The sequence below is a fragment of the Eptatretus burgeri genome, chromosome 8 (genome assembly GCF_056783735.1).
Source record: "Eptatretus burgeri isolate ZD-2024b chromosome 8, Ebu_testis_v1, whole genome shotgun sequence".
Classification (NCBI taxonomy): Eukaryota; Metazoa; Chordata; class Myxini; order Myxiniformes; family Myxinidae; genus Eptatretus; species Eptatretus burgeri.
Window position 1 is genome coordinate 102,324,253 of NC_140968.1, and position 26,366 is coordinate 102,350,618.

At 42.1% G+C, this 26,366-nt stretch overlaps 1 protein-coding gene across 3 annotated transcripts; it reads left to right on the plus strand.

The window, feature by feature from the left end:
* Positions 1–1,421: 1,421 nt before the first annotated feature.
* On the plus strand, positions 1,422–24,709 carry LOC147022444 (dynein light chain Tctex-type 5-like). 3 transcript variants are annotated; one of them, XM_085893340.1, is made up of 6 exons: positions 1,422–1,558; positions 2,508–2,589; positions 2,918–3,000; positions 12,523–12,732; positions 17,232–17,390; positions 21,109–24,709. In XM_085893340.1, exons 3-6 carry the CDS (start codon positions 2,992–2,994, stop codon positions 21,217–21,219), a joined length of 489 nt encoding a protein of 162 aa, XP_085749466.1. In that variant the 5' UTR covers positions 1,422–1,558; positions 2,508–2,589; positions 2,918–2,991; the 3' UTR covers positions 21,220–24,709. The 3 variants fall into 3 exon arrangements, with proteins under 3 accessions (XP_085749466.1, XP_085749465.1, XP_085749464.1); XM_085893339.1 differs by lacking the exon at positions 1,422–1,558 and adding an exon at positions 2,053–2,091; XM_085893338.1 differs by lacking the exon at positions 1,422–1,558 and adding an exon at positions 2,301–2,416.
* Positions 24,710–26,366: the final 1,657 nt, after the last annotated feature.

Consider the following 26,366-nt stretch of genomic DNA (forward strand, 5'->3'; position numbering starts at 1 on the left):
GTGGGGGAAGGTGCGTGTTGATTGGTTAATTCCAAGGGTGGGTGTGGGAGAAGGTGCGTGTTGATTGGTAAATTCCACAGGATGGGCGTGGGGGAAGGTGCGTGTTGATTGGTTAATTCCAAGGGTGGGTGTGGGAGAAGGTGCGTGTTGATTGGTAAATTCCACAGGATGGGCGTGGGGGAAGGTGCGTGTTGATTGGTAAATTCCACAGGATGGGCGTGGGGGAAGGTGCGTGTTGATTGGTTAATTCCAAGGGTGGGCGTGGCTAACCACTTGTATCGATTAATACACTTGCGTCTGCTTTCTTCAATTCAGTGTGAAACAAGAAACAATTAGTGTCATTTTTGAAAGCAGAGTACAGTATTTATAACAGAGTACAGTATTTATCGCGAACGCAGTGAGCTTCATACTTAACGCGTGCGTGAGAGAATAGGAAACAACAACAACAACAACAACAACAACAACAACAACAACAACAACAACACAATAGCCCTGGCTATTTGGAATCCGTGTGTTAGCTATGACCTTTTGCTTCCGGTTGTTGTTAAACGCTGTGCGGTGTATAAACACTATTGGGTTTTATTTCTATCTTGTGAATATTACTTAACGCGTAAACATGAAAGAATAGGAAACAACAAAACAACACAATACCCTGGCAATTGTGAATCCGTGTCGTTGGCTATGACCATTTTGCTTCCGTTTTTGTTTTGCTTCCGGTTTTTGTCATGGGGAATGATGCATGCCGGGAGATCATGACCGGAAGTGTTTATTTATTTATTCAATTATTTTTTTTCCCAAAGTTAATTCGATATTTCCGAAAGTGATTTTTTTCATGACGGGGAAGTGTTTATTTAGTATTTAACTTTATTTATTTATTTATTTATTTATTTATTTATATATTAATTAATTAATTAATTAATTAATTAATTACCAGGAGTGATTTTGAAACTCTTTCCGGAACTTTTAATTTCTTTTATTCTTGACCAGAAGTGATCGTTTATTTATTTATTCAATTATTTTTTCCCCAAAGTTAATTTTAATAAAGATATCTACCGCATCATCAAAAAATATTTTTTAATCGTGATTTACATTATTTGATCGCTGATCCTGAATCCAGGCCGAAGTAACCGGAAATTGCGTCAAAATCATCAGCTGTGCGGCGCTTACATGTATCACGGTATAGTTGGCAAGTATACAGTTGTGAACAAGTATTATGTAAAGTCAGAATTGAATTTAAGAAGAATTCTACATTCGCTTCAAGGCTTTGCCTATTCCATATTATATATTAATAAATACTGTACTCTGTTATAATAAATACTGTACTCTGGCATAAATACTGTACTCTGTTATAAATGCTGTACTCTGTTTATATGGAATAAGCAAAGCCTTGAAGCGAACGTGGAATTCTTCTTACATTCACTTCTGACTTTACCTAAAACTTGTTCACAACTGTATACTTGCCAACTATACCGTGGTACATGTAAGCGCCGCACAGCTGATGATTTTGACGCAATTTCCGCTTACTTCGGCCTGGATTCGGGATCAGCGATAAAATAATGTAAATCACGATTAAAAAATATTTTTTGATGATGCGGCAGATATCTTTATTAAAATTAACTTTGGGAAAAAATAATTGAATGAACGATCACTTCTGGTCAAGAATAAAAGAAATGAAAAGTTCCGGAAAGAGTTTCAAAATCACTCCCGCTAATGTTAAATACAAAATAAACACTTCCCCGTCATGAAAAAAATCACTTTCGGAAATATAAAATTAACTTTGGGAAAAAAATAATTTAATAAATAAATAAACACTTCCGGTCATGATCTCCCGGCATGCATCATTCCCCATGACAAAAACCGGAAACAAAAAAAAAACGGAAGCAAAATGGTCATAGCCAACAACATGGATTCACAATTGCCAGGGTATTGTGTTGTTTTTGTTGTTTCCTATTCTCTCATGTTTACGCGTTAAGTAATATTCACAAGATAGAAATAAAACCCAATCGTGTTTATACACCGCACAGTTTTTAACAACAACCGGAAGCAAAAGGTCATAGCTAACGGCACGGCACCGATTCCAAATAGCCAGGGGTATTGTGTTGTTGTTGTTGTTGTTGTTGTTGTTGTTGTTGTTGTTGTTGTTGTTGTTGTTGTTGTTGTTGTTGTTGTTGTTGTTGTTGTTGTTGTTGTTGTTGTTGTTGTTTTGTTTCATATTCTCTCACGTGCACGCGTTAAGTATGAAGCTCACTGCATTCGCTATAACAGAGTAGAGTATTTATAATAACAGACTACAGTAATAGTATTTATAAGAGTCCTGAAAACACAATTGTGAGAGATTTTTCTTTTTTAATTCTCACCTTAAATCATTTTTAAGTTCTTCAGTCGCATATTTCCGTTTTTGGGATCTCATCGCCAGGTATAAAAATATCAACATCCTTTATTTCTTTCAAAGGAAAGAAGTAATTCTAAGTAATTATTTATCGGGCGCCGTAATCGTGTGTTGCTAGGCAACCATTACTCGAGGAGATTTTCAAGGGAAGAGGTTATATTGGCACAGGAAGAGGAGAGAAGATTTTTCACAGAGAAGAGGTGAGGTTTGGAAGTGGGAGATATATATATATATATATATATATATATATATATATATATATATATATATATATATATATATATATATATATATATATATATATATATATATATATATATACACAGATTCGACTAAAGTCTGAGGTAAAATGTACCTTGAATCTTGATGATGGTTCAATAAGTTATGAATTGCAGAACCAATGAGAATAAATACAATAAAACTTCCATATTATCCCAAAGTATACACGAATAATGAGCTTGTTATTTGGCTAAACTTCATTGAATCGTTTACTTTATTATTTGGAATATCCCCCGGCCAATCCCACAGGAACGTGGATATAACAGGAGAAGCAGAAGAAGAAGAGAAGAAAAAGAATTGTTTGAAGGAGAAAGGGAAGCATTATGGATGAGGTACCAAACATGTAACCTGTATTGTTTGAAAGATAAAGGGAAAGGATTGTAGATGAGGTACCAAACATGTAACCTGTATTGTTTGAGGGACAAAGGGAAAGGATTGTAGATGAGGTACCAAACATGTAACCTGTATTGTTTGAGGGACAAAGGGAAAGGATTGTAGATGAGGTACCAAACATGTAACCTGTAACCTGTATTGTTTGAGGGACAAAGGGAAAGGATTGTAGATGAGGTACCAAACATGTAACCTGTATTGTTTGAGGGATAAAGGGAAAAGATTGTAGATGAGGTACCAAACATGTAACCTGTATTGTTTGAAAGATAAAGGGAAAGGATTGTAGATGAGGTACCAAACATGTAACCTGTATTGTTTGAGGGATAAAGGCAAAGGATTGTAGATGAGGTACCAAACATGTAACCTGTATTGTTTGAGGGATAAAGGCAAAGGATTGTAGATGATGTACCAAACATGTCACCTGTATTGTTTGAGGGATAAAGGGAAAGGATTGTAGATGAGGTACCAAACATGTAACCTGTATTGTTTGAGGGACAAAGGGAAAGGATTGTAGATGAGGTACCAAACATGTAACCTGTATTGTTTGAAGGATAAAGGGAAAGGATTGTAGATGAGGTACCAAACATGTCACCTGTATTGTTTGAGGGATAAAGGGAAAGGATTGTAGATGAGGTACCAAACATGTAACCTGTATTGTTTGAGGGATAAAGGCAAAGGATTGTAGATGAGGTACCAAACATGTAACCTGTATTGTTTGAGGGATAAAGGCAAAGGATTGTAGATGAGGTACCAAACATGTAACCTGTATTGTTTGAGGGATAAAGGGAAAGGATTGTATATGAGGTACCAAACATGTAACCTGTAATGTTTGAGGGACAAAGGGAAAGGATTGTAGATGAGGTACCAAACATGTAACCTGTATTGTTTGATGGATAAAGGGAAAGGATTGTAGATGAGGTACCAAACATATAACCTGTAAACTGTATTGTTTGAGGGACAAAGGGAAAGGATTGTAGATGAGGTACCAAACATGTAACCTGTATTGTTTGAAGGATAAAGGGAAAGGATTGTAGATGAGGTACCAAACATGTCACCTGTATTGTTTGAGGGATAAAGGGAAAGGATTGTAGATGAGGTACCAAACATGTAACCTGTATTGTTTGAGGGATAAAGGCAAAGGATTGTAGATGAGGTACCAAACATGTAACCTGTATTGTTTGAAGGATAAACGGAAGCATTATAGATGAGGCACCAAACAGATAACCTATATTGTTTGAGGGACAAAGGGAAAGGATTGTAGATGAGGTACCAAACATGTAACCTGTATTGTTTGAAAGATAAAGGATTGTGGATGAGGTGCCAAACATGTAACCTGTATTGTTTGAGGGACAAAGGGAAAGGATTGTAGATGAGGTACCAAACATGTAACCTGTATTGTTTGAAAGATAAAGGATTGTGGATGAGGTACCAAACATGTAACCTGTATTGTTTGAGGGACAAAGGGAAAGGATTGTAGATGAGGTACCAAACATGTCACCTGTATTGTTTGAGGGATAAAGGGAAAGGATTGTAGATGAGGTACCAAACATGTAACCTGTATTGTTTGAGGGACAAAGGGAAAGGATTGTAGATGAGGTACCAAACATGTAACCTGTATTGTTTGAGGGACAAAGGAAAGGATTGTAGATGAGGTACCAAACATGTAACCTGTATTGTTTGAAAGATAAAGGATTGTGGATGAGGTACCAAACATGTAACCTGTATTGTTTGAGGGACAAAGGGAAAGGATTGTAGATGAGGTACCAAACATGTAACCTGTATTGTTTGAAAGATAAAGGATTGTGGATGAGGTGCCAAACATGTAACCTGTATTGTTTGAGGGACAAAGGGAAAGGATTGTAGATGAGGTACCAAACATGTAACCTGTATTGTTTGAAAGATAAAGGATTGTGGATGAGGTACCAAACATGTAACCTGTATTGTTTGAGGGATAAAGGGAAAGGATTGTAGATGAGGTGCCAAACATGTAACCTGTATTGTTTGAGGGACAAAGGGAAAGGATTGTAGATGAGGTACCAAACATGTAACCTGTATTGTTTGAAGGATAAACGGAAGCATTATAGATGAGGTACCAAACGGATAACCTATATTGTTTGAAGGATAAAGGAAAAGAGAAGGCAATGTTGACACAAAAAGAAAATTTGTATCAGACTCGGTGATGTTCAATCATGGTTTGAGCATCCACTCTGAGCCAGACCAAAGACTTTTAGAATGGTAAGTGCTGTTTACTTGCTTGACGTTCAGCATTTAACAGGGAAAGAGCACAGACAAAACCATAAGTTGGCATTCCATAAGGATGAGTAAATTCCTTCTTTGGAAATACCCCACTGAGTGCAGTGAGAAAAGAGAAAGATCTTGCATGCCCTCTCCAAGATTACACAATGACAAGTAAACTGCCAAGGAAGCTTGTGTGTGTGTGTGTGTGTGTGTGTGTGTGTGTGTGTGTGTGTGTGTGTGTGTGTGTGTGTGTGTGTGTGTGTGTGTGTGTGTGTGTGTGTGTGTGTGTGTGTGTGTGTGTACAGTGCATTCAGAAAGTATTGTTATGGAAATGGCCCTTACTTCACTACTAAATATAGGATTAGCTCAGATCCCCCATTAAATGCCTGTTTTGCTCGGTTGTGTGGTAAAAGGGACATTATATGTGTGTCGGGAGGTGTAAGAGACTGTTTTATGTTCGTACAGTGGTGGTGAAACGAGATCCCTCTGATTCCTACCCCATCCTGGGATAGGCCCCTCCCAGTCAGCTGAGGGGGTGTGGCCTGGAGAGAGGGTGTGGCTAAAGAGAGGAAGTGACGCAAAGGGGAGGAGTTTGTCAGCAGCCGCCGAGAGAGGCGTGCTCGAAGGAGCGGAAAAAGGAGAAACTGGGAGAGAAAAGGATTTCAGTTTTGGACGAGCGTCGGGTTCTCGAGGCGTGCTTGGAGTCGCTTCGAAGCGAGAAAACGAAGACTTCGTGAAAAGAGCTGTGTGTGGAGAACAGTCGTTCTCGAAAGAGTGCTCGTGTTTTCGAAGCGAGCGAACGTAAGAGAGGCTGCCTGCACATTGAGCCGGCGATCGACTCGTGTGGCGAGGTGATCGACAGATTCGGCCTGCGTCTGGCCGTGGAGCCTCCGTCCGTACTCACCTCACGGCTCGACATGTTGTCGATCCGCCTGTGGAGCTCAGACCTCGATCTGGGCCTTGGCTGGAGAACAGGCCAAGCCTGGATTTGTAAGCGGAACCCTGGAGAGAGATCGGCTGAGGCCCATCGTTGATCTGGCAGACTTGTGCCGTCGACATTGCGCGGGGCCAAAGCGCGCAGAGACCGCATGCGTGAGGTCTGCGACAAATGGACAAGGGCCATTTTGCCACGCGGTGTGGTTCGAGTTGGGAGTTCGAATCCGTGGACATCCACCTGTTGCGAGCGACATTCGTGCTTCTTGACACTGTCCTCTCGTCCATGAAACCTCACCAAGTACTCTGTCTTGTCTTGCATGCATGCTGTTTGTCTTCGTCTGCACGTGTTGTATAAGGCATTTTTCGGTCGCGACCCCCTCAAAATCTGTAGACCGTGGTTCCCTAGTTAATTACGAGTTGAGGATTGTTAATAAAAACATTGTCGTGAATTTTGCTTGTTTTGTGATCCCCGATGTTCCCCAATAAATCTGGTTAAGTCGTATGAAGTTGCCGCTATGGATTAATTTATGTCGCGTCGAGGAACGATCCGTTTGATTGGCATATAAAACCAAAATAGTTTCAGACTGGCAGAAAACGCTCGGCATCTGACACAACCAGTCTGTAACTCGGGGTTCTATTTCCCCAACTGGCAAGGTACAAGGATTACGTTGATATCGCGATTGAAGGCGCGTAACCCGAGGCCTGTGCTGAGCCGGCCGGCGTTATAAACCCCGCAGACGGCGGGGGTGAGGGTGGCGCCAAGGACTGGGTGAGAATCCCGCCACTCCGGATCCGCAACAGTATTCACATCCCTTGACTTTTTTCACATTTTGTTGTGTTAAAGCCGGAATTTAAAATGGATTAAAGTTAGATTTGATTTGTCACCGATCTACACAAAATACCCCATAATAATGACAAAGTCAAAACATGTTTTTCGAAATTTTTACAAATCTATTGAAAATGAAATACCAGCATAGAAATATCTAATTTACATAAGGATTCAGCCCCCTCAGTCAAGACTACATAGAAGCGCCTTTGGCAGTGATTACAGCTTCGAGTCTTCTTGGGTATGTCTGTATCAGTTTTGCATTTCTTTATTTGGGGATTTTCTCCCATGCTTCCTTGTAGATTTGCTCAAGCTCTGTCAAGTTGGATGGGGAGCCTCGGTGAACAGCAATCTTCAAGTCTTTCTACAGATTCTCAATGGTATTCAAGTCTGGGTTTTGGCTGGGCTACTTAAGGACTTTCAAGTTCTTTTTCTGAATCCATTCCAGTGTTGCTTTAGCTGTGTGCTTCGGGTCGTTTTCCTGTTGGAACATAAATCTTCGCCGCAGTCTCAGGCCTTTTGCACTCTGAAGCAGGTTCTCCTTAAGGATTTGCCTGTATTTGGCTCCATTCATTGTTCCCTCTGTCCTGACAAGTCTCCCAGTCGCTGCTGCTGAAAAACATCTCCATAACATGATGTTGCCACCACCATGCTTCAGGGTAGGAATGGTGTTAGATGGGTGATGAGCTGTGCTTGGTTTCCGCCAGCTGTAGTGCCTTGCATTCAGGCCAAAGAGTTCAATTTTCATCTCCTCAACCCACAGAATATTTTCCTCATGCTCTCAGAGTCTTCCACGTGGCTTTTTGCAAATTCCAGGTGTGCTGTCATGTGCCTTTTTCTCAGCAGTGGCTTCCGTCTGGCCACTCTCCCATAAAGCCCCAATTTGTGAAGTGCTGCGGAGATTGTTGTCCTCCTGGCAGATTCTCCCATCTCAGCCAAGGAATTCTGTAGTTCTGTCAGACTGGTCATAAGGTTCATGGTCACCTCCTTAAAGGCCCTGTCACACCTTGACGATTTAGCCAGCGTATGCCTGACGTATGCAAAATTTGGCTAAAACGTTGGCACACGTCGAATGCGTTATGGGTAAGTTTGTATACGTTAAGAGCACGCTGGCATACGTCGAAGTATGCTGGCATACGTCGTAGTACGCTGGCATACATCTTTGTACGCTGGCATACTTCGTAGTACGCTGAGGTGTTAGACAAATTTTCCATGCTTGAAATTTTTCGACTTATGCCAGCGTATGACTCACACGTTCTGCATACGCTTGGCCATAATTTGTAGGCACGTTACGCGATCGTTCTCATACGTCGACATACGTTACTTGTAAGTTACTCATAAGTCGAAACATGTCAAGGTAATGTTTAGCGTCCCCGAAACTTATTTCTAACCTATGAGTAACGTGTTGTAGGCACGTTACGCGATCGTTAACACACGTCGACACACGTTACTTGTACGTTACTCATAAGTCGAAACACGTCAAGGTAATGGTTAGCGTTAATGTTCCAGACTCCCTGGTTTTTTTTTTTTTGGTTTTTTTTTCCTTCTGCTTGACGGTGATGTTGACACTTCGATTTCTAGTGCGGTTATGATATAATATAATTAATAGGCTGCCGCTCAACGATTTAAATCATAACCGCACTAACAATTGAAGTGTCGACATCACCGTCACGCAGAAGAAAAAAAAATAGCCAGGGAGTCTGGAACACTGACGCCAACCATTACCTTCACGTGTTTCGACTAATGAGTAACGTACACGTAACGTGTGCCGACGTGTGTCAACGATCGCGTAGCGTGCCTGCAACTTGTGCCAGCGTATGCAGAACGTGTGTCATACGCCGAATACGTCGATAAATTTTCAACATGCTGAAAATTTCTTGACGTATTCGGCGTATGACGACGTATGCCAGCATACTACGATGTCTCCCAGCATATTACAACATATGCCAGCATGCTCTTAACGTATACAAAACTTATCCATAACATATTTGACGTGTGCCAGCTTGGTTCGGCAAATTTTTCATACGTCGGCATACGCTGGCTAAAACGTCAAGGTGTGACAGCGGCTTCACACTTCGATGTCTAGTGCGGTTATGATTTGAATCGCCGAGCCGCAGCCTATTAATAGCCTACGCCACGTGATCGTTGGCGATACGCTGCCGCGCTATGCATAAGTTCGACTATCGTTGGGCATAGGTTGTGAACGCCAACAACACGTTCAGCATTCGTTGGTATAAGTTATCTATATGTGATTGAAACGTTCTGTGTACGTTACTAATACGTTATGCATACGTTCAAGACGTTATTATACGCCCAAAACTTTTTTAAAACCATCAATAGTTCAGCATACGCCAGCGTTTTACATACACTTTGATACCTTGTCATACGCTGGCTAAAACGTCAAGGTGTGACAGGGCCCTAACCAAGGTCTTTATTGCTCAGTTGCTCAGTTTGGTCGGATGGCCAACTCGAGAAGAGTCTGGGTACTTCCATATTCTTTCTCGTTATCAATGGTGTGTGCTCTGGCGTGAGTGCATTGCTCTCTGAAATTGGTTGTGCTGAAACATGTCCATTCAGTTAAAGGCATGAACAAGTCGCCACACTATGTCGGAGTATGTGTAGAAGCTACCTGCCTGAGAAGATTACACAGATCGTCATCGTCTCAGACCATGGTGTTTGGATTTCTATAAATGCACCCAGAAATCGCAGAGAAACATCAGATCTGCAGTAAATTGTGACCACAGGAACTCTATTCAGGTGAATGACCACAGTTGAACAGGTGAATGACCGCAGGTGAACAGGTGAATGACCGCAGGTGAACAGGTGAATGACCGCAGGTGAACAGGTGAATGACCGCAGGTGAACAGGTGAATGACCGCAGGTGAACAGGTGAATTTCTATTCGAAAAGTTCCAAGTCGAGACATGCTTTAATATCCTTCATTACATAAATTTCTCTGCCTCGTTTACAGTTACATATTGTTACGGTTTTGGAAATGCACCCTGGGGAGAGCATCCATGTACACGTAGGATTCCCCAGACAGTTATTTCTTCGTTTGTGTGTCGCAAGATCCTTGCCCTGTGTCTGGGGATTTGAGGGGCAAAATGCATGGTGAAGATAGTCTGTGTATCCCCAGTGTGATTTTACCGTTCTCTATCCACTTTCAACCTTTCAATCCACAAACAATCCGCTTCACCAAACCTCAATCAACAACCCCTCCTTCATCCCGTTGGTCTTTCCTTCAACCCCGCAGTCAGTTTATTCTTGTCCTTCGGTCCGTCTATATCCATCTCCCTCACCACTCGATTCACTCATTCTTTTATTATTCACAATTCACCATCTGTTCACCCTTCCCTCACTGTAGACAATTAATCCTCTGGCCCTGTTGAATTACCTTCCCACATTCTTCCTTCCCTACACTCCTACATTCGTCATGCGGGACAATGCTTCTTAAACATACGCCCAACACAAAGGAACGTTTGTGCATGAGGGAGGGAGTGGGGACGCTCCCTTGCACTTGCACCACAAAGGGAATGGTGGGGATACCCATGGCCGTCCGGCGCAATGACGCGGGGATTTTCCACAGCTCCCATTGCTACACCTGCCCCCATCAGACGCATACCAATGGGTGGAAAAGATGCTCGTGTGAAGTTCACTCAGTTGAAGCCATACCCAACATGTCTCTTATAGAAGGCCAGGACTAGGCTCTGTTCGCTGCTGTTGTTCATGCCCCGAGGCAGTGAGTGCATCTCAGACTGCCTGTTCGGGGGATTGTCTGCCGGAGTGCGGATCGTGCTGCACCCAGCTGTGCTGGGATATGAGGTGCAGGAATGAGTCATGCCTGGGCCGTAGTCAAGTAGTCCACTCGCCAAAGCACGTGTTGAGGTCCCTAGGGTGTTGCGCAGCTCCGTATACACTCACATCACATGCTTCCGACATAACACCAACACTCCACCACCCAACCCTTCATCCCCCTAACCCCACCTCTCACAATATTTGGCCCGACGTAAGTGTGCTTGGTTGCACGAGGTAAGGGAGGAGTCATCCCCATCTATACTCCTCTAATTGCCTGCCTGTGCAAATAAAGATGGCTATTGCTTACTTGTAAATACGTGTTTGATGATTGTCTGTGTGTATGTAAATAAATAATTGTTATCTTTAACATCTGCCTCATTTATGGCCTTTCATTGATCTGATATAGTGTGTATGTATGAGATAAATGGGAAGTTTATGCCCCAATGATTGGCTGCGGGATTAGCCAGAAACCACAGTTCTGCTCAGCCGTAATAAGTACTCGGCTGTGCATTGAGGGTGTGGCATCAAGCTCAGAAAGATGTACCTCTGAGTAGGTAACGCAGGCTGTGGATGTGAGGACCCTGCACGGTGTAATTGCTTTTGCCAGCATCCACGGTTGCTTAACAACCTGTTAGGCTGTGGAGTTATCCATGGTCTGGGGACCTCGGGGTCGGTAGTGGTGGTGGGTTCCAGTGCACACCTCGTAGGCCTGGCACATGTGCCGACACCGTTACAACATATACAGTATATAATATTAAAGGATCTGTGTCCGTATGTGTGTAACACTTTTTCACACCGAAGACGAAAGAAATTCCAAACTTGGCTTCGTTTTGGATCGAACTGTATCTGCAAGCTCACGAGTCAGTGACTTTAACCCAGGGATACTTTTACACAATTAACAATGCTTTTCTCTCCCCACACTTAAAAACAAACAAACTGGGGGACATTGCAATCGGCTCTGTCTGTCTGTCACGCTGTCTCCTAAACGGTTGTGCAGAAATTCACCAAAAGTGGTTGTTATGATCACCATGTGGCATGAAGTTGCAAGAGCAGTGTCATTTTTGCCCCCACCCCTTACGTTGAAGTGTAAATTGCAATCACATTTTTAAACATTTTAAAATGAAACTTTGTATGTGCAATAAACATTGGGGGATGCCTAAAACATGCAATGATTTTTTGGGCTTGACCCTTGGTTCATGCCCATGGGGGTGGGGACGTACGTACAGGGGACAAAACAGAAATTTTTTCAAAACTCAATTTGATATTGGGTCATTTCTGGTGTACCCTAAAAAAATATAAAAAAAATTGCCATCTTTCAACTTTGCTTTAGGTGGGAAGCGTGGGATGTGTGATGATGCACCATAAACTTCGGTCTAGTTTATCATTGATTATGGAGAGCACGTCCTTTTGGCCAGGAGGAAGAGGAAGGAGGACTTGAAGCATCACTATAAAATAAACAAACAGACAAACAAACACATGAACATACACTTTGTGAATTTCATATACAGAATGATAAACGAATAGATATATAAAATGTATCGAAGTATATGGAAGGCGTGCACAAACATTTTCTCATCTCATCCTATTATCTCAAGTCTAAACTCCGGCATTGGAGATGTATATCCGGCATGTCGATGCATCTTGTAACTCTCTTCAAATACTTCACCCAGACGGTGACAGCCAGCTTTAAGAACAAAACGCCATCGGTGTTTAGTGGTGATCAGGAGGGAGAAAAAAAAGACGATGAGGAGAGCCCGATTGATGGAGTGAAGACGTTGAAGCCATGCAAAGTCATGATGATGGAAAACAATTATAAAATGTATCCTGATATCAAATTTCCATTCAATAAAATGCATTCCAAGATGGAACGGATACTCGAGGTAGATATACAGGGTTGTTTTAATAAGCATTAGGACCTTATATGGCTCATCAGAAGCTTTATAACACTGCCGACATCATAAATGAATTCATAAGCTTTTTGTACTCATTGTGTAGCCAGGTAACAGTTGCACGACCTTCTTCCATCACTTGCTTGAGGCAATGATGAAAAACAGGCAGACAAAACCGAGATTCACATTCCACTTTCTGCGTGGTTGGCTGAGGGAAACGACCAACAATCTTTAATAAATGTCATTTTCTGTCTGTCTGTCGCTGTGTGTGTCTGTCTGTCTGTGTGTAACACCAACCAACTACTGGGCCAAATGCCACCAAACTTGGCATGTGGATCAAGTTTGAAGTTGTGATGAACAAGGCCTACTTGGTTTCATCTGTTGTCAAGGGGGTTCGTGAGGGTAGATCGACAAAAATTTTCGAAGTAATTGTGTTAGGAGCCTGGTGTTGGCTCAGTGGTTAGGGTGGCAGCTTGGGATCCTAGCGTCCTGAGTTCAAGCCCTGTCGGCCGCTGAATTAATACACCAGGGGGTTGACTCAGCCTGTCATCCTTCCGAGGTCGGTGAAATGAGTACTAGTTCCATTGTGTGTACTGGTAGAGGGGCACTGCATCAGCGACACAGTCACACTTCAAGAAATTATAGCTACCCTGGCAGCTAAGCTGCCATACGACCACACAGTAAATGTGTATCGTGTAGCGCCACCTGGTGGTAGTGGCAGAGGGTATTACAAGTCAGCTGTGGAGATGACGCATTTTTGCACTGTGCATGTCCCGTCCCCAGAGAGTGGGAAGCCCGAAAGCCAACCTACACTATGAAGAGGAGGCAGGGGGAAGGGGTGGGGGGGTGGGAGTCCGGAGGGAGGGGAAGGGGGGGTGGGAGTCCGGAGGGAGGGGAAGGGGCATGAGGAGAGACCCAGCGTTGCCCTCTGTCTGTCACGCTCTTTTCGCTGCTGTTACAAAATAATTCAGTCTTGCATGCGCAGAGGCATAAGATTACTGGAGTGAGAGCAGAAAAAATGGGAGATACAAAGCGGACAGGTTATTCCAAATGGTAAAGATTGTGAAGAGGTTTTGAAAATCACCTGAGGTGATAATCACCTCCTGTGCTGCTGCCCTTCACAGGGCAGCTCACCGGATGACGGGATTGGGGCAAAGCCTTCAGGACCCCCAAAATTTGATGATAGGAGGGAAAACCACGGGATAACCTTGCAGGGTCAGCGGTCCCTTCGGGGGGATGCCTGGATTGTCCTATCCCTAAGAGAGGATGATCACCTGTCTCTGTTATCATCTGAGCAAAAGCGTTTGGACATCGGGATTGCAGCTCTCTCTGAGGTTCGGAGACCGGATTGCGGTGAGATCACTGCAGGTGGTTGCACCTACTATTGGTCTGGTCGCTCTGAAGGTTACCATGCCCAAGGAGTTGCTGTCGCTGTGTCCTATGAGCTGACTCCAATGATAATTGAGGTAACACCGTTCAACCAGCTTATTATGAGACTAAGGATTCGTCACTCCTTGGGTGTCATTTCCCTGGTCTCTGCATATGCTCCGACAGAAGCGAATGATCTCACCGTGAAGAACGCATTCTCTGCCACGCTCGAGTCTGTGGTTGATCAGTGCCCCAGGCGAGATACTCTTCTCGTCTTGGTGGATTTCAATGCATCAAGTGGAACTGATAGGGATGGTTCTGAGACATGCGTTGGTCTCCATGGGTCTGGAACTGTGACCCAGAGGAGCACCAAGTTCTTTGACATTGCAAGAAGTCATGGACTTCGGGTGGCTGGTTCATGTTTTCAACACCCACAGGCTCATCGCTGGACTTGGTATTCCAACGCTGGTGGTGTGGCAAAGGAGAATGACCATGTGCTCATTGATGGTCACTGGAGGATAATCCAGAACTACAGGGTCTACTGGAGTTGTCAGATCCTCAATACTGACCACAGGCTTGTAGCAACTCTGAAGTTGCAGCTTAAATCCAGGGGAATAGTACTATCAAAGCCTAGGCTGGATGTTGGCAAGCTCAAGAATGATGGGGTTGCGGAGGAGTTTGCAAACAGGCTGAGTGGAGATTTGGGGGGTCCGGGTGCTTTGGGGGATCCTGAAGAGTTGTGGAGTGCCTTCAAGACCACCGCCCTTGTTGTTGCCAGTGGATTTCTTGGAATTCACCGGAGGGCGAAGAATAAATTTGTCTCTCAAGGGACACTGGATACCATTGACCAGAGTCGCAGGGCCAGGGTGAATGGCAGAGCTGAGCTGTTCAGGGAGCTGAGGCATAAAACGGTACATTCACTAAGGGTGGACAAGGAGATCTATGTGCAAGGAATCTGAGAGGAGCATCACTATTGCTGACTCACCAATCAACTGCGGTCCACCTTCGTTTGTGGAAACACAGACTGCGGTGAACCGGCTGAAATGGGTAAAGCTCCTGGGATTTGTGGCATCCATGCTGAACTTCTCAAGGCTGGTGGTAATGCTGTACTCATGTCATTGCATGCAGTTCTGTGCTCTGCCTGGACCACAGGCATCATCCTAACTAACTGGAAGAGGGGCCTTGTTGTGTCCCCCTCTGAAAGGGAAGGGTGATCGCCAATACTGCAACAACTACCAAGGTGTGATGCTGCTCTCAATGCCGGGCAAGGTCTTTGCTCGGATAATTCTTGATAGCGTTTGCCACCATCTACTTCAGCACCAGCTTCCAGAGCAATCAGGCTTTACACCAAAGAGGTCAATGATTGCCCGTATCCTTGCTCTTCGGGTCCTCAGCGAATGCGGAGGAGAGTTTCGGCAGGGGCTACTTGCAGCCTCTGTTGTTCTCTGTGAAGTGTTTGATTCATTGAATCAGGATGCCCTCTGGAAGATTCTTGGTCTTCGTGGGGTGCCACCAAAACTGATCAATCTGATGTCTGAACTATACTCTGGTACTGAGAGTGCTGTGAGATGTGGTGATACCATCTCTGACTTATTTCCAGTTGTTACTGGAGTTTGTCAGGGGTGTGTACTGGCCCCCACACTTTTCAGCACTTGTATGACTGGATTATGGGGAGGATGTCAGAGAGATCAAGTTGCGGTGCATCGTTTGGGATTGTCAAGATCTCTGACCTTGATTTCGCAGATGATGCAATCATCTTTGCTGAGACTTTAGATATCCTTTTGGGAGCCCTCGAGGTGTTGAATGAGGAGTCAGAGCCGCTTAGATTATGGGTTTCCTGGGTCAAAACTAAGATCCAGGCTTTCAATGACATCTTGGATGTTGCTATCCTGTCTGTATCTATTTGTGGCGAGGATGTTGAGGTCAGGGAGAGATTCATTTCCCTTGGCAGTGATATTCCTGTCTCTGCTGGCGATGAGTCAGAGGTCAACAGACATCTGGGTCAGGCCTGGGGAGTCATGTATTCACTGGATCATGGGGTGTGGCACTGCTGAAACCTGTGCGGGACGACAAAAGTCCGAGTCTTCAGGTCCTTGGTGCTTCCAGTCTTGCTCTCTGGATGTGAGACTTGGACTCTGACCAGGGATCTGAGACAGAGACTTAATTATTTTGGTACCAGGTCTCTTCGGAGACTCCTTGGCTGTTGCTGGTCAGACTTTGTGTCCAACAAGCGGTTGCTGAGAGAGACTCAAATGAGATTTGTTACCTGCATAGTCCGTGAGCGTCAGCTGTGGCTGTATGGACATGTGGCTCGTTTTCCTGACACTGATCCTGCTCATCAGATTCTCTCAATGAGGGAGTGTCGTGAGTGGAGGAGGCCAATGGGCCAACTATGTGCTTCGTGGTTGCAGAAGATTGATCAATATCTCAATGAGATGGGGATGGGCCAGGCATCTGCCTGGGGGATGGCCAGGCGGAGGCCCTTGGAGTACTGGCGGAAAGTGGACGCAGCGACGCGCTGCTCTGGCACATGCTCCCACATGTGACCTGGTCTGAGTTCATGGTAAGCTGCCATTTTGGAAGACGAGAGTGATCTTGAGGGGAAACAATGACCAGTGGATGATTTCCACAGACGCAGTCAAAAAGGGAAGTGAATGAACATCCTCAATACAAAGTCTGCTATTTGTACATCCCATGTCTGCCTGCTTTTCATCAACACCTCATTGTCGGTACATACACATTATATCCTGCATCGCTTAATTTTTTGATCAATACAACATTGATTTGTGTGGAGATATTTATCCATGATTATCTTCCAATGGGAAATGATTGAATGCATATATTTTCAGATTAAAACATCAACTGGCAATGCAGAAGTAGACCTGTTTGTTGAGTATCTGTCTCATGATCCTCTGACCTTCCGGTGAACATCCCATCACCTGTGTCCCATTGTATCCTAACTGTCGTCGTCACTCTCTTAAAAGTCCATCAATGTCTCCTAAAGTCAATGTCCCGTGTGTCTTCCTCTTCAGCCTTTGTAAACTTTATACGTAGTATTCACAGATTAATCATGTCCTTAGTTGGAGACCATGAGTATTTGTGCTGACTTTCTTCGTATCCAGGAAAAGCTGCGGAATGTTACGTATGAGGAGGATTTATGTAAGTCATTGTGCCTTGAAGTCAGTGATGAGATTTTGACCACAGCAAAATGTTTTGAGATCCCTCGCTACAAGTACCTCATTGAAGTCTTCATTGGAGAAAAGAAACACCAAAGCATCATCGTATGTATCAATAGTAATAATGATAATCATAATAATAATTATTATGATAGTATACAATAGCTCCTGTAATGGAATGTTTTTGCTTGTGTTTCGAAGACTACTGGCATTGAATCCGTCGCTTCCCTGACGGTAGTTGAACAACATAGTTTATACATGTTACAATTCAGTAATACAGTTTATTGACAGTCAATATTTGCAATTTCTTTTATTCCAGAAAGATTTTGTTTATAATCATTCCCAGCATTAATTTTAGGAATACGCACACTTATTCACCAAAAAACAAGAAAAACAGCAATCAGAGATTGCAGACCCTCACCAAGACTTCTTTTGTGTGGTGTATTTTGTGTGGTGTTTGTGTACTGGTGTGTTATGTAATTAATAATAGGCATAATTAGAACTGCCGCTTTATAATTGCAAGCAGTGATGACAGGGCACCAAGATGTCCCGTTTTGATGCAACCCCGCTTTAATTGGACACCTGACCCTGACCCTGACCCATGACGTTTTTTTTATTATTATTATTATTCATTATTCAATTGAATTTAGAATGGGATTAAAACAAATTCAATTCAAATCAAATGTAAGACCAAATCGGTACAGTTCTGCATTGTCGTAATCACAAGGAACCCAAACAAGCAAAAAGCAAAGATGAAGTCATCAGGAGGAACCTGGATAGGATTCACATTTCAGCTCTTACTCCTCCACCTTCAAACCCATCCAGGCACAGCCAAGTGAGCCTTATTCAAAAGAAAAAAAGAACCCATATCAAATTTTTTTAAAGAATTCTGGCTGCCACACCATGCATCCCATCAAGTTGAAATTTAAAACATTTATTTCCCATCACTACTAGATCATAAATTTGAGGTTTCACATCGATTGATTAAACAGTTCCAGAGAAAACATTTAATATTTTTCTTCAATCCAATATGGCTACCAAACCATATGACCTATCAATTATTCCTTAACAAACATACACCCATGGCTTGGGGAACATTTGTGTGAAGTTTCCCCTCGATCTGTCCAGCCATTCTGGAGAAGAAGGTTTTTATAGGTTTCAGGGTAAATCCAATATGGCTGCCCAACAATGTGACCTATGATGTCATATGTGTGAACCTTTTGTTCCTCATGGATGGGCAGTCATGCGTGTAAAGTTTCACCTCGATCTGTTTTGCCACTTCAGAGAGGAAGATTTTTGAAGGTTTTTTTGTAAAATCAATTTGGCTGCTGAATCATGTGACTGATGACATCATCATTTTTTTCTTCTGTGGACCATTTTATCCCTCAAAACCGAGATGACCCTCAAAATTTTCATACTGATCAGATGTAGCGTTCTACATATGCAATTATGATGTCATAACGAAGGCACCTCTGACCTCATTAATAAAAAATCACACTTATTCCCCATGGGGAGTACTTGCTGTGTGCCAAGTTTCAATTTTTTCCTTGGTGTGGTTTCACAGATAGAGATCCAAAGTTTTCCCATTTTTCCAACATGGCTGCCACACCACGTGACCTATGACGTCATAATTATCATTAAAACATTCTGGATGAGTAGTCGCACCAATGGTGAAATTTTTGTTGTTTTTTTTTCTTTCAAGTTGCAAAATGCGATTCTCATTGTCATGAATAATACACCTCTGCAAAGGCCTACCCTGGCACGAGACGTAATGCTGAAATGACGTCCCAGATGTAACGCCATCTTAATAAATCCATCATCCTGACATTCAGCCCGTCGCCTATGGACGTCGGATAGACAGGGAGGCTCAGATACGGGTTATGTTGTTCAACATGTGTGAGTGAAGCGATGGGATGAGTTGAGAGGATGACCACGAACAAGGATCCAAAAGCAATCCCTCTTATACTCGTTTGACAGCTAAAACATGGAAGGGTAAGACATTTGGCAATTCAACTATGGGAAGGGCTGATTGGCACAAGGCAAAATAACTCAGAACTGCAACACATGGCCACTTTGGGTGGGAGGGAAAGAATAACACACCCATGTCAAAAGTTTGCAGTGTTAACCTTGAAGAATGGATGACAAGTTTTGGGAGGAAAGGCAGAGAGATGGTGGAGGGATCAAGGCCTTTGCCATCAAAAGCCAATGGAGTTATTTAATTTTCCTTAGACAGCTATTTTCCTTGCTCCAATGGCCTTCCAAAGTTATTTATTTTTAGTTCTTCAGCAGCTGGGCTGTCCCGTTTGAACATTGGAGATACTGGTCTTGGTTATATGTATTTCAGTGAGATAAAAGCACATACGATTTAGTAATATGCAATTCTACTTTACTGGTATATTCATTTATATCACGATGGAGGTCAAAAGCAAGACCTTATTTTATATTGTGTTCGATTTTAAAAAGTACCAGCAACAAGTAAACATAATTGAGAATACATGAATATAATTATTTTTTCTTCCACAAGGCCAAGCACAAGACGTAAGGCTGTAATGATGTCACAGAAAAAAAGCATGACAGACAGAGGGACAGAGAAATCTCATCAAGAGATATATATATATATATATATATATATATATATATATATATATATATATATATATATATATATATATATATATATATATATATATATATATATATATACATATCTTCGTAAAATCAAAGGGTAATTTGTGAATGTACAAATTTGGACCTTTACCATGGCATCAGCTTTCTTGCTCATGACGTTACACCGAACAAGTGACTTGGTAGCACTACCTATGCCATCCACTACCCCTTCCCGTGAGATGTGGAAAAGTATTGCCATTCATATGTGGCATTGTGTTCTTGTGCCAAAATCAAGAGACGTTTCGCAATGAACTTGTTCTTGAATTCAGATGATGGCCCATCTGTGAAAAATGTGATAGAGCCATCAGCTGAAGCTTTGGTAGCAAGATATCTTACAAATGTGTATACCGAATCCTTTCCCTTGTCATTTGTGTTTGACACAAATGAGACACACTTACCATTCTGGAAGATGGCAGCAGTGAACAAAGTGACAATCACGTGACCACAAAGCACTCTGGACTTCATTCTGATACTCACAGGTGTAACAAATGTCACACACGTGTCCACTTGGTCACGTGTGTGACCAATTAATTAGCTCTTTATTAATTAAGAATGACAGTTTAGGGAATTCATATTTGGTGAATAGAAAGACACTATAAAACTAGCTTTTGACATGAAAAATAAATATTATCAAAGCTGTGGTTTTCAGCTGGCATCAACTTTTCATGGTTTTTGGTCACGTGTGTGACATTTAAAGTTAATTCAACTTTTTTGTTAATTATGTCCTTATACTTGAATAAAAGCTATTCTTTTTAAGAGAAATGTTTTTAAATGGATATAGACAAACATATTATGATATTAAACTACAGAAAGGAAGTTATGAGACACACTTTTTCAGTGGTCTAATAAAGAGGGAAAATAAATAATATTTTCATTATAATATCCACCAATGTAAATGTATGCAAATGAGCATGAATGGGGTCTTAATTCAAAAAGAAAAATATAATTCATGTAACTTTGGACAATGCTCTTTATGAATATATAACTTAAAATTTTAAAGGACAAACTTCATTTTTTTCAAATTTGGTTCACTTTTCAAAGAATGGCCCCATGGAAGGATGTGGAGGCTGGTGATTGGGATGTTGAAATTGAATGGCATGTCGACAGACCTCATAAAAAAAACAACTTCTACTCACTGACTTCTTGTTGTCTACAGATATCCAGCAAATGCCTTTGGGATTCAAAGAATGATAATTGGACCTCAACTGGATTGGAAAACTCCTCACTGTTCGCTGTTGCAATTGTTCATGCGGTTTACTTGGAATAAAGCTTTAGTGAGTATCCATTGAACAGGTGCACGTGGATTAGCACTGTGAAATACATCTCATTGTATGACTACAGTACATTGTGAATTGTTCTGTGGAATTCAAGGAGTTAAAAGAATGAGAAGTAAAACAAAACAGTCATTTCTGTTTGTGATTAAAATTGCAGTTTGATTTAATTTATCATAGTATATGCATTGGAACCTACAGTATATGGCAGTGTCTGGCCTGGTAACCAAAATTTATACATCAATGAGTATTTCTCCTATCTAATGATATAGACACTTTGTTATAAGATAACTTATATATGATAGACCAGATTAATGCACAAACCAATCGTTTTATTATCCACACGCTTTAAAAAGCACAAAAACAGGGGCGGAGGATATTGTAATCAGCTCTCCGTTCATCTGTCTGTCTGTTTGTCTGTCTGTCTGTCTGTCCGCCCGTCCACCATGCTATCCCTTCCTCAACAGTTGTGCAGAAATTTCCCAAGCTTGGTAGTTATAATTACCACATGACAAGAAGGTAAGGGAGCAGTATTATTTTTGGCCCCCTCCCCCGGGCGGGGTAAAAATGCAATTATAGGCACATTTTAAAACATTTTTTAATGAAACGTTGTATTTGCAATTAACATTGGGGGATGCATTAAATATGTAACGATTTTTTGGGATTTGACCATCGGTTCATGTTCCTGGGGTTAGGGACTTAGGGTCGCAGGGGTCAAAACAGAAGATTATTTTCACTCAAAATTTTATTTTGGGTCATTCCTGGTTGAATATTTTGCCATATTTACCCTCGCTGAAGGATTCAAACAGGGTGTTCCATTTGGGTCCGTTTGTTTGTCTGTCTGTCTGTTTGTCCGCACAGAACTTTCGTGTTTTGCTCCGCAACTGTTTCTCGGATTGAGACGAAATTTTCACCATTGGTGCGACTACTCACGTAGAATGTTTCAATGATAACTACAATGTCATAGGCCACGTGGTGTGGCTGCCATTTTGGAAAAACGGAAAAACTTTGGACCTCTGTATCTCTGAAACCACACCAAGGAAAAATTTGAAACTTGGCACAGAGCAAGTACTCCTCATGAGAAATGAGTGTGATTTTTTTTAATGACATCATAGGTGCCCTCATTATGACGTCATAGTTGCATATGTAAAACGCTACATCCGATCAGTATGAAATATTTTTGAGGGTCATCTAGGGATAAAATGGTACACACAAAAAAACATAATGACATCATCGGACAAGTGATCCAGTAGCCATATTGTTTAAAAACAAAAAACCTTCAAAAATCTTCTCTGAAATGACTGAAAAGATTGAGGCGAAACTTTACACATATGACCACCTATCCATGAGGAATAGAATCACACATATGATGTTACAGGTCACATGGTTTGGCAGCCATATTGGATTTACCTGAAAACCTATAAAATACACCACTCAAAAGAAGTCCTGGTGAGGGTTTGCAATCTCTGATTGCTCTTTTTCTTGTTCAACTTTGCTTTCGGTGGGAAGCATGGGAATTTGCGATGACACACCATTGACTTCGCTCTCGTTCTTGGTTTAGTTTCAGTCCAACATCTGCTCATCATCCATATCCCAAATGTGAGCTCCAGCCAATTGTGTACGATCAGGTTAAAAAAATAGTTTTAAAATTTATTTTAACCTCTGTTGAACAGGCAACTGTAACTTTTTTTTTGTACGTACATGGGTCAGGGCTGATGACATTTTGACCTTTTTCAGGCCAAAACACCAGCGAGACTGGCCAGGAACTCAGATTAGTAAAGACTCCTTTGGTTGAGCCATCAATTTGTAGTTAAGGCATGACCATAGTGCCAAATTGAATAGATCTGGAATCACCAAACAATTTTGATGAGTTACTGTGAGCCACAATGAACAGTCTAATCGTATACTTGCAGAATGTGTCGCCTTCGGCATGTGTTTCACTCCATCATCATAATGTGGAATAACATGGGTTTCAATGAATTGTGCAGAAAAGTATACCTGAGATGGGTGTATAAATATATCTCATTTTTGGAGGGAGGGTGGGAGCAAATCAGATGGGAAATGGGTGGAGCGGTTCAAGAGGCATGTTCCCAAATCAAAATTTGGACAATATTGATATGTCATTTATTTGAAGTGAAGTTTGAACTTATCAAGCAGCTTATTTTGCATCTGAAACATGGACCATCATGGCATGGAACAATGAGGTAATTACACTTGAAGGTAAAGGGAGGACAATCAGAACAAATAAAGGTAACTGATTGGTGATATCCCGATGACTATCAATGCAAAGTGAATGCATAATGGCGATTACGGATGGATGAGATGTGTAAAATTTATAACATGATTAATCACTGACCTGACAATTTTAAACTAATGGCAATCAAATTGGATATTAAATGAAGGAAGTTTACATATGTGTTCCCTCGATCGTAAATAGCTCAAATAACAATTTTCATGAACACTCACTGTCTCCTCGAATGAGGAGTTCGATTTTGGCTCTGGGCTTTGATTTAAACTGTGCAGTGACAGTCCCAGGGCTGGAAGGATGGCCTCGAGGTAAGCATACTCACCTCTGAGCTGTCTAGCTTGGGTTTGAATCTTGACCCAGCTATAAGTTGTCATCCCGGTATTTGGCAGGCAGAGGGATTTATCAATATGCGTACCGTCCTTTGGATGGACATTAAACAGCATCCTGTCTGCCAACATTAGTTGGTGGACGTTAAAGATCTTTCGGTGTCCTTCATGAAGCATAGGTGAGCTATCATCCTTACCCTGAACAAAATTACAAGCACTTGCTCATTCAGGTGAGTGTCCTGTATTGGGGTAGCAACCCATCCAGGGTTGTAACCTCCAGCCAATAAACTGCTTCACCAAAACCTACACTCTGGATAGAGCATTGTTGATAATGATGATGATGGTGATGATGATGATGAATGACAGTTCATGAACTGTCATATTACTCTGCTTTCATAATGAACCCTCACTTTCATATGCACTGTTCTGAACAGATATCTATCCTTTATGAGACCAATCCCAAAGCCAAAATAGTTACTGAGCCTCTCAAATGCAGAGCTGGCCACCACATTCATAGGGAAGCATATCATTGTCAAACAATGGACCTGAAATGCTTATGGCATCAGGTAAGTGTTTGGTTAGCAGACTATTTCTGGGGATAGGTTGTGGAATCCATGCCCCTGGTCTCCTTGGTTCCTTTGCCTATGTCTTAAAATGAGAGTCCATTCAGTGAGTGCAACACAGGATGACCATGCTAACCATGATGAGTAGGAAGCCATCAACAGCAAATTAATCCTCAGCAGATGTGTGTGTGTGTGTGTGTGTGTGTGTGTGTGTGTGTGTGTGTGTGTGTGTGTGTGTGTGTGTGTGTGTGTGTGTGTGTGTGTGTGTGTGTGTGTGTGTGTGTGTGTGTGTGTGTGTGTGTGTGTGTGTGTGTGTGAGAGAGTGAGAGAGAGAGTGAGAGAGAGAGAGAGAGAGAGAGAGAGAGAGAGAGAGAGAGAGAGAGAGAGAGAGAGAGAGAGAGAGAGAGAGAGAGAGAGAGAGAGAGAGAGAGAGAGAGAGAGAGAGAGAGAGAGAGAGAGAGAGAGAGAGAGAGAGAGAGAGAGAGAGAGAGAGAGAGAGAGAGAGAGAGAGAGAGAGAGAGAGAGAGAGAGAGAGAGAGAGAGAGAGAGAGAGAGAGAGAGAGAGAGAGAGAGAGAGAGAGAGAGAGAGAGAGAGAGAGAGAGAGAGAGAGAGAGAGAGAGAGAGAGAGAGAGAGAGAGAGAGAGAGAGAGAGAGAGAGAGAGAGAGAGAGAGAGAGACAGAGACACAGAGACACAGAGACACAGAGACACAGAGACACAGAGACACAGACACAGACACAGACACAGAGACACAGAGACACAGAGACACAGACACAGACACAGACACAGACACAGACACAGACACAGACACAGACACAGACACAGACACAGACACAGACACAGAGACAGATATCCTGGTGATACAACAATACATACAAACAACATAATCACCTCTGTTTTTAACACCTTACCACGAGACTCTCAGAGACACAGAGTACATAATTGTGGATGTAAACATCCAGTTACAGATACACCATAACAAATCGTAAATGAGTGGTTAGATCTTCATAAATCAAATATCAGAATTAAGATCAATACTTTAAAAAAAAAAACTGAAAGAGGTTTGGCAAATTGTTTACAGATTAATTGAAGAGAATGTTAAAGAGGACCTCCCAATCCAACACATGGAAGTAATTCTCGATATGATTGACCATAGAATGTATGAAGAGAAAAGACAATGCCAACATCAAAATTAGGTTTGATAACAAAGGAGTGGAAATGATCAATATAGAGAAAATACTACAACAGAAGGAAGTGTGCGGTAAACTTCCAGAAACAATACAACAGAGAGAGCCACCAAGGGTTGTGTACAATTCACGAAATGCAATTTGGGGAAAGATCTTCAACAATAAGGAAACCATACAATCTATAGACGTACATGACTGGTTGAGTGACACACAACATTGTAATTGTGAATATTCCATACTTAAAGATCTGCATCATAAACATATCACAGGTGATCTCAGAATAGTGAAAGATAGAAAATTACCTGCATTACTTACAAAAGGACCAGATTATAAAGAAAAAAATAATGCAAGGCTGAACTGGAATAAAGCAACATAACTTACAATGATAGGACTGGCAGAATGGATGAGAAAATAAATTGATAAACACAAATTACCAAATACACAAATGGCTTTTTGGTTGGAAGAGGTAGAGAAACATATGAAAAGGAGAATTGTTGCTTTGAAAAGAAAAGTTTGAATCAATAATCCGAAGGTAATTTTAAACAATTTGAAGATGTGTGATGATTTAAACCAGCTTCAAACACAATATGTTATTGTTCCAATTCTTCTTCTTCTTGTTGTTCTGCTCCTTTTCACTTTAGAAGGGGTGATGTCCGATGGCACCATGCTTCTGCATTACCTTGACCACGATACTCCTCCACCCCCTAATTGTTCCAATTGACAAAGGGAGAGACAGAGGCGTGGAGGGGGGGGGGTAGAGAGAGAGGAGGGGGAGGGGGGGGAGAGGAGGGGGGGAGGGGAGGGAGGAAGAGAGGAGGG

Coding starts and splice junctions, on each gene's coding strand:
- LOC147022444 (XM_085893340.1), top strand. Junction 12,733..17,231: donor AGATGGAACGGATACTCGAG/GTAGATATACAG, acceptor CTTCGTATCCAG/GAAAAGCTGCGGAATGTTAC. Junction 17,391..21,108: donor AGAAACACCAAAGCATCATC/GTATGTATCAAT, acceptor TGTTGTCTACAG/ATATCCAGCAAATGCCTTTG.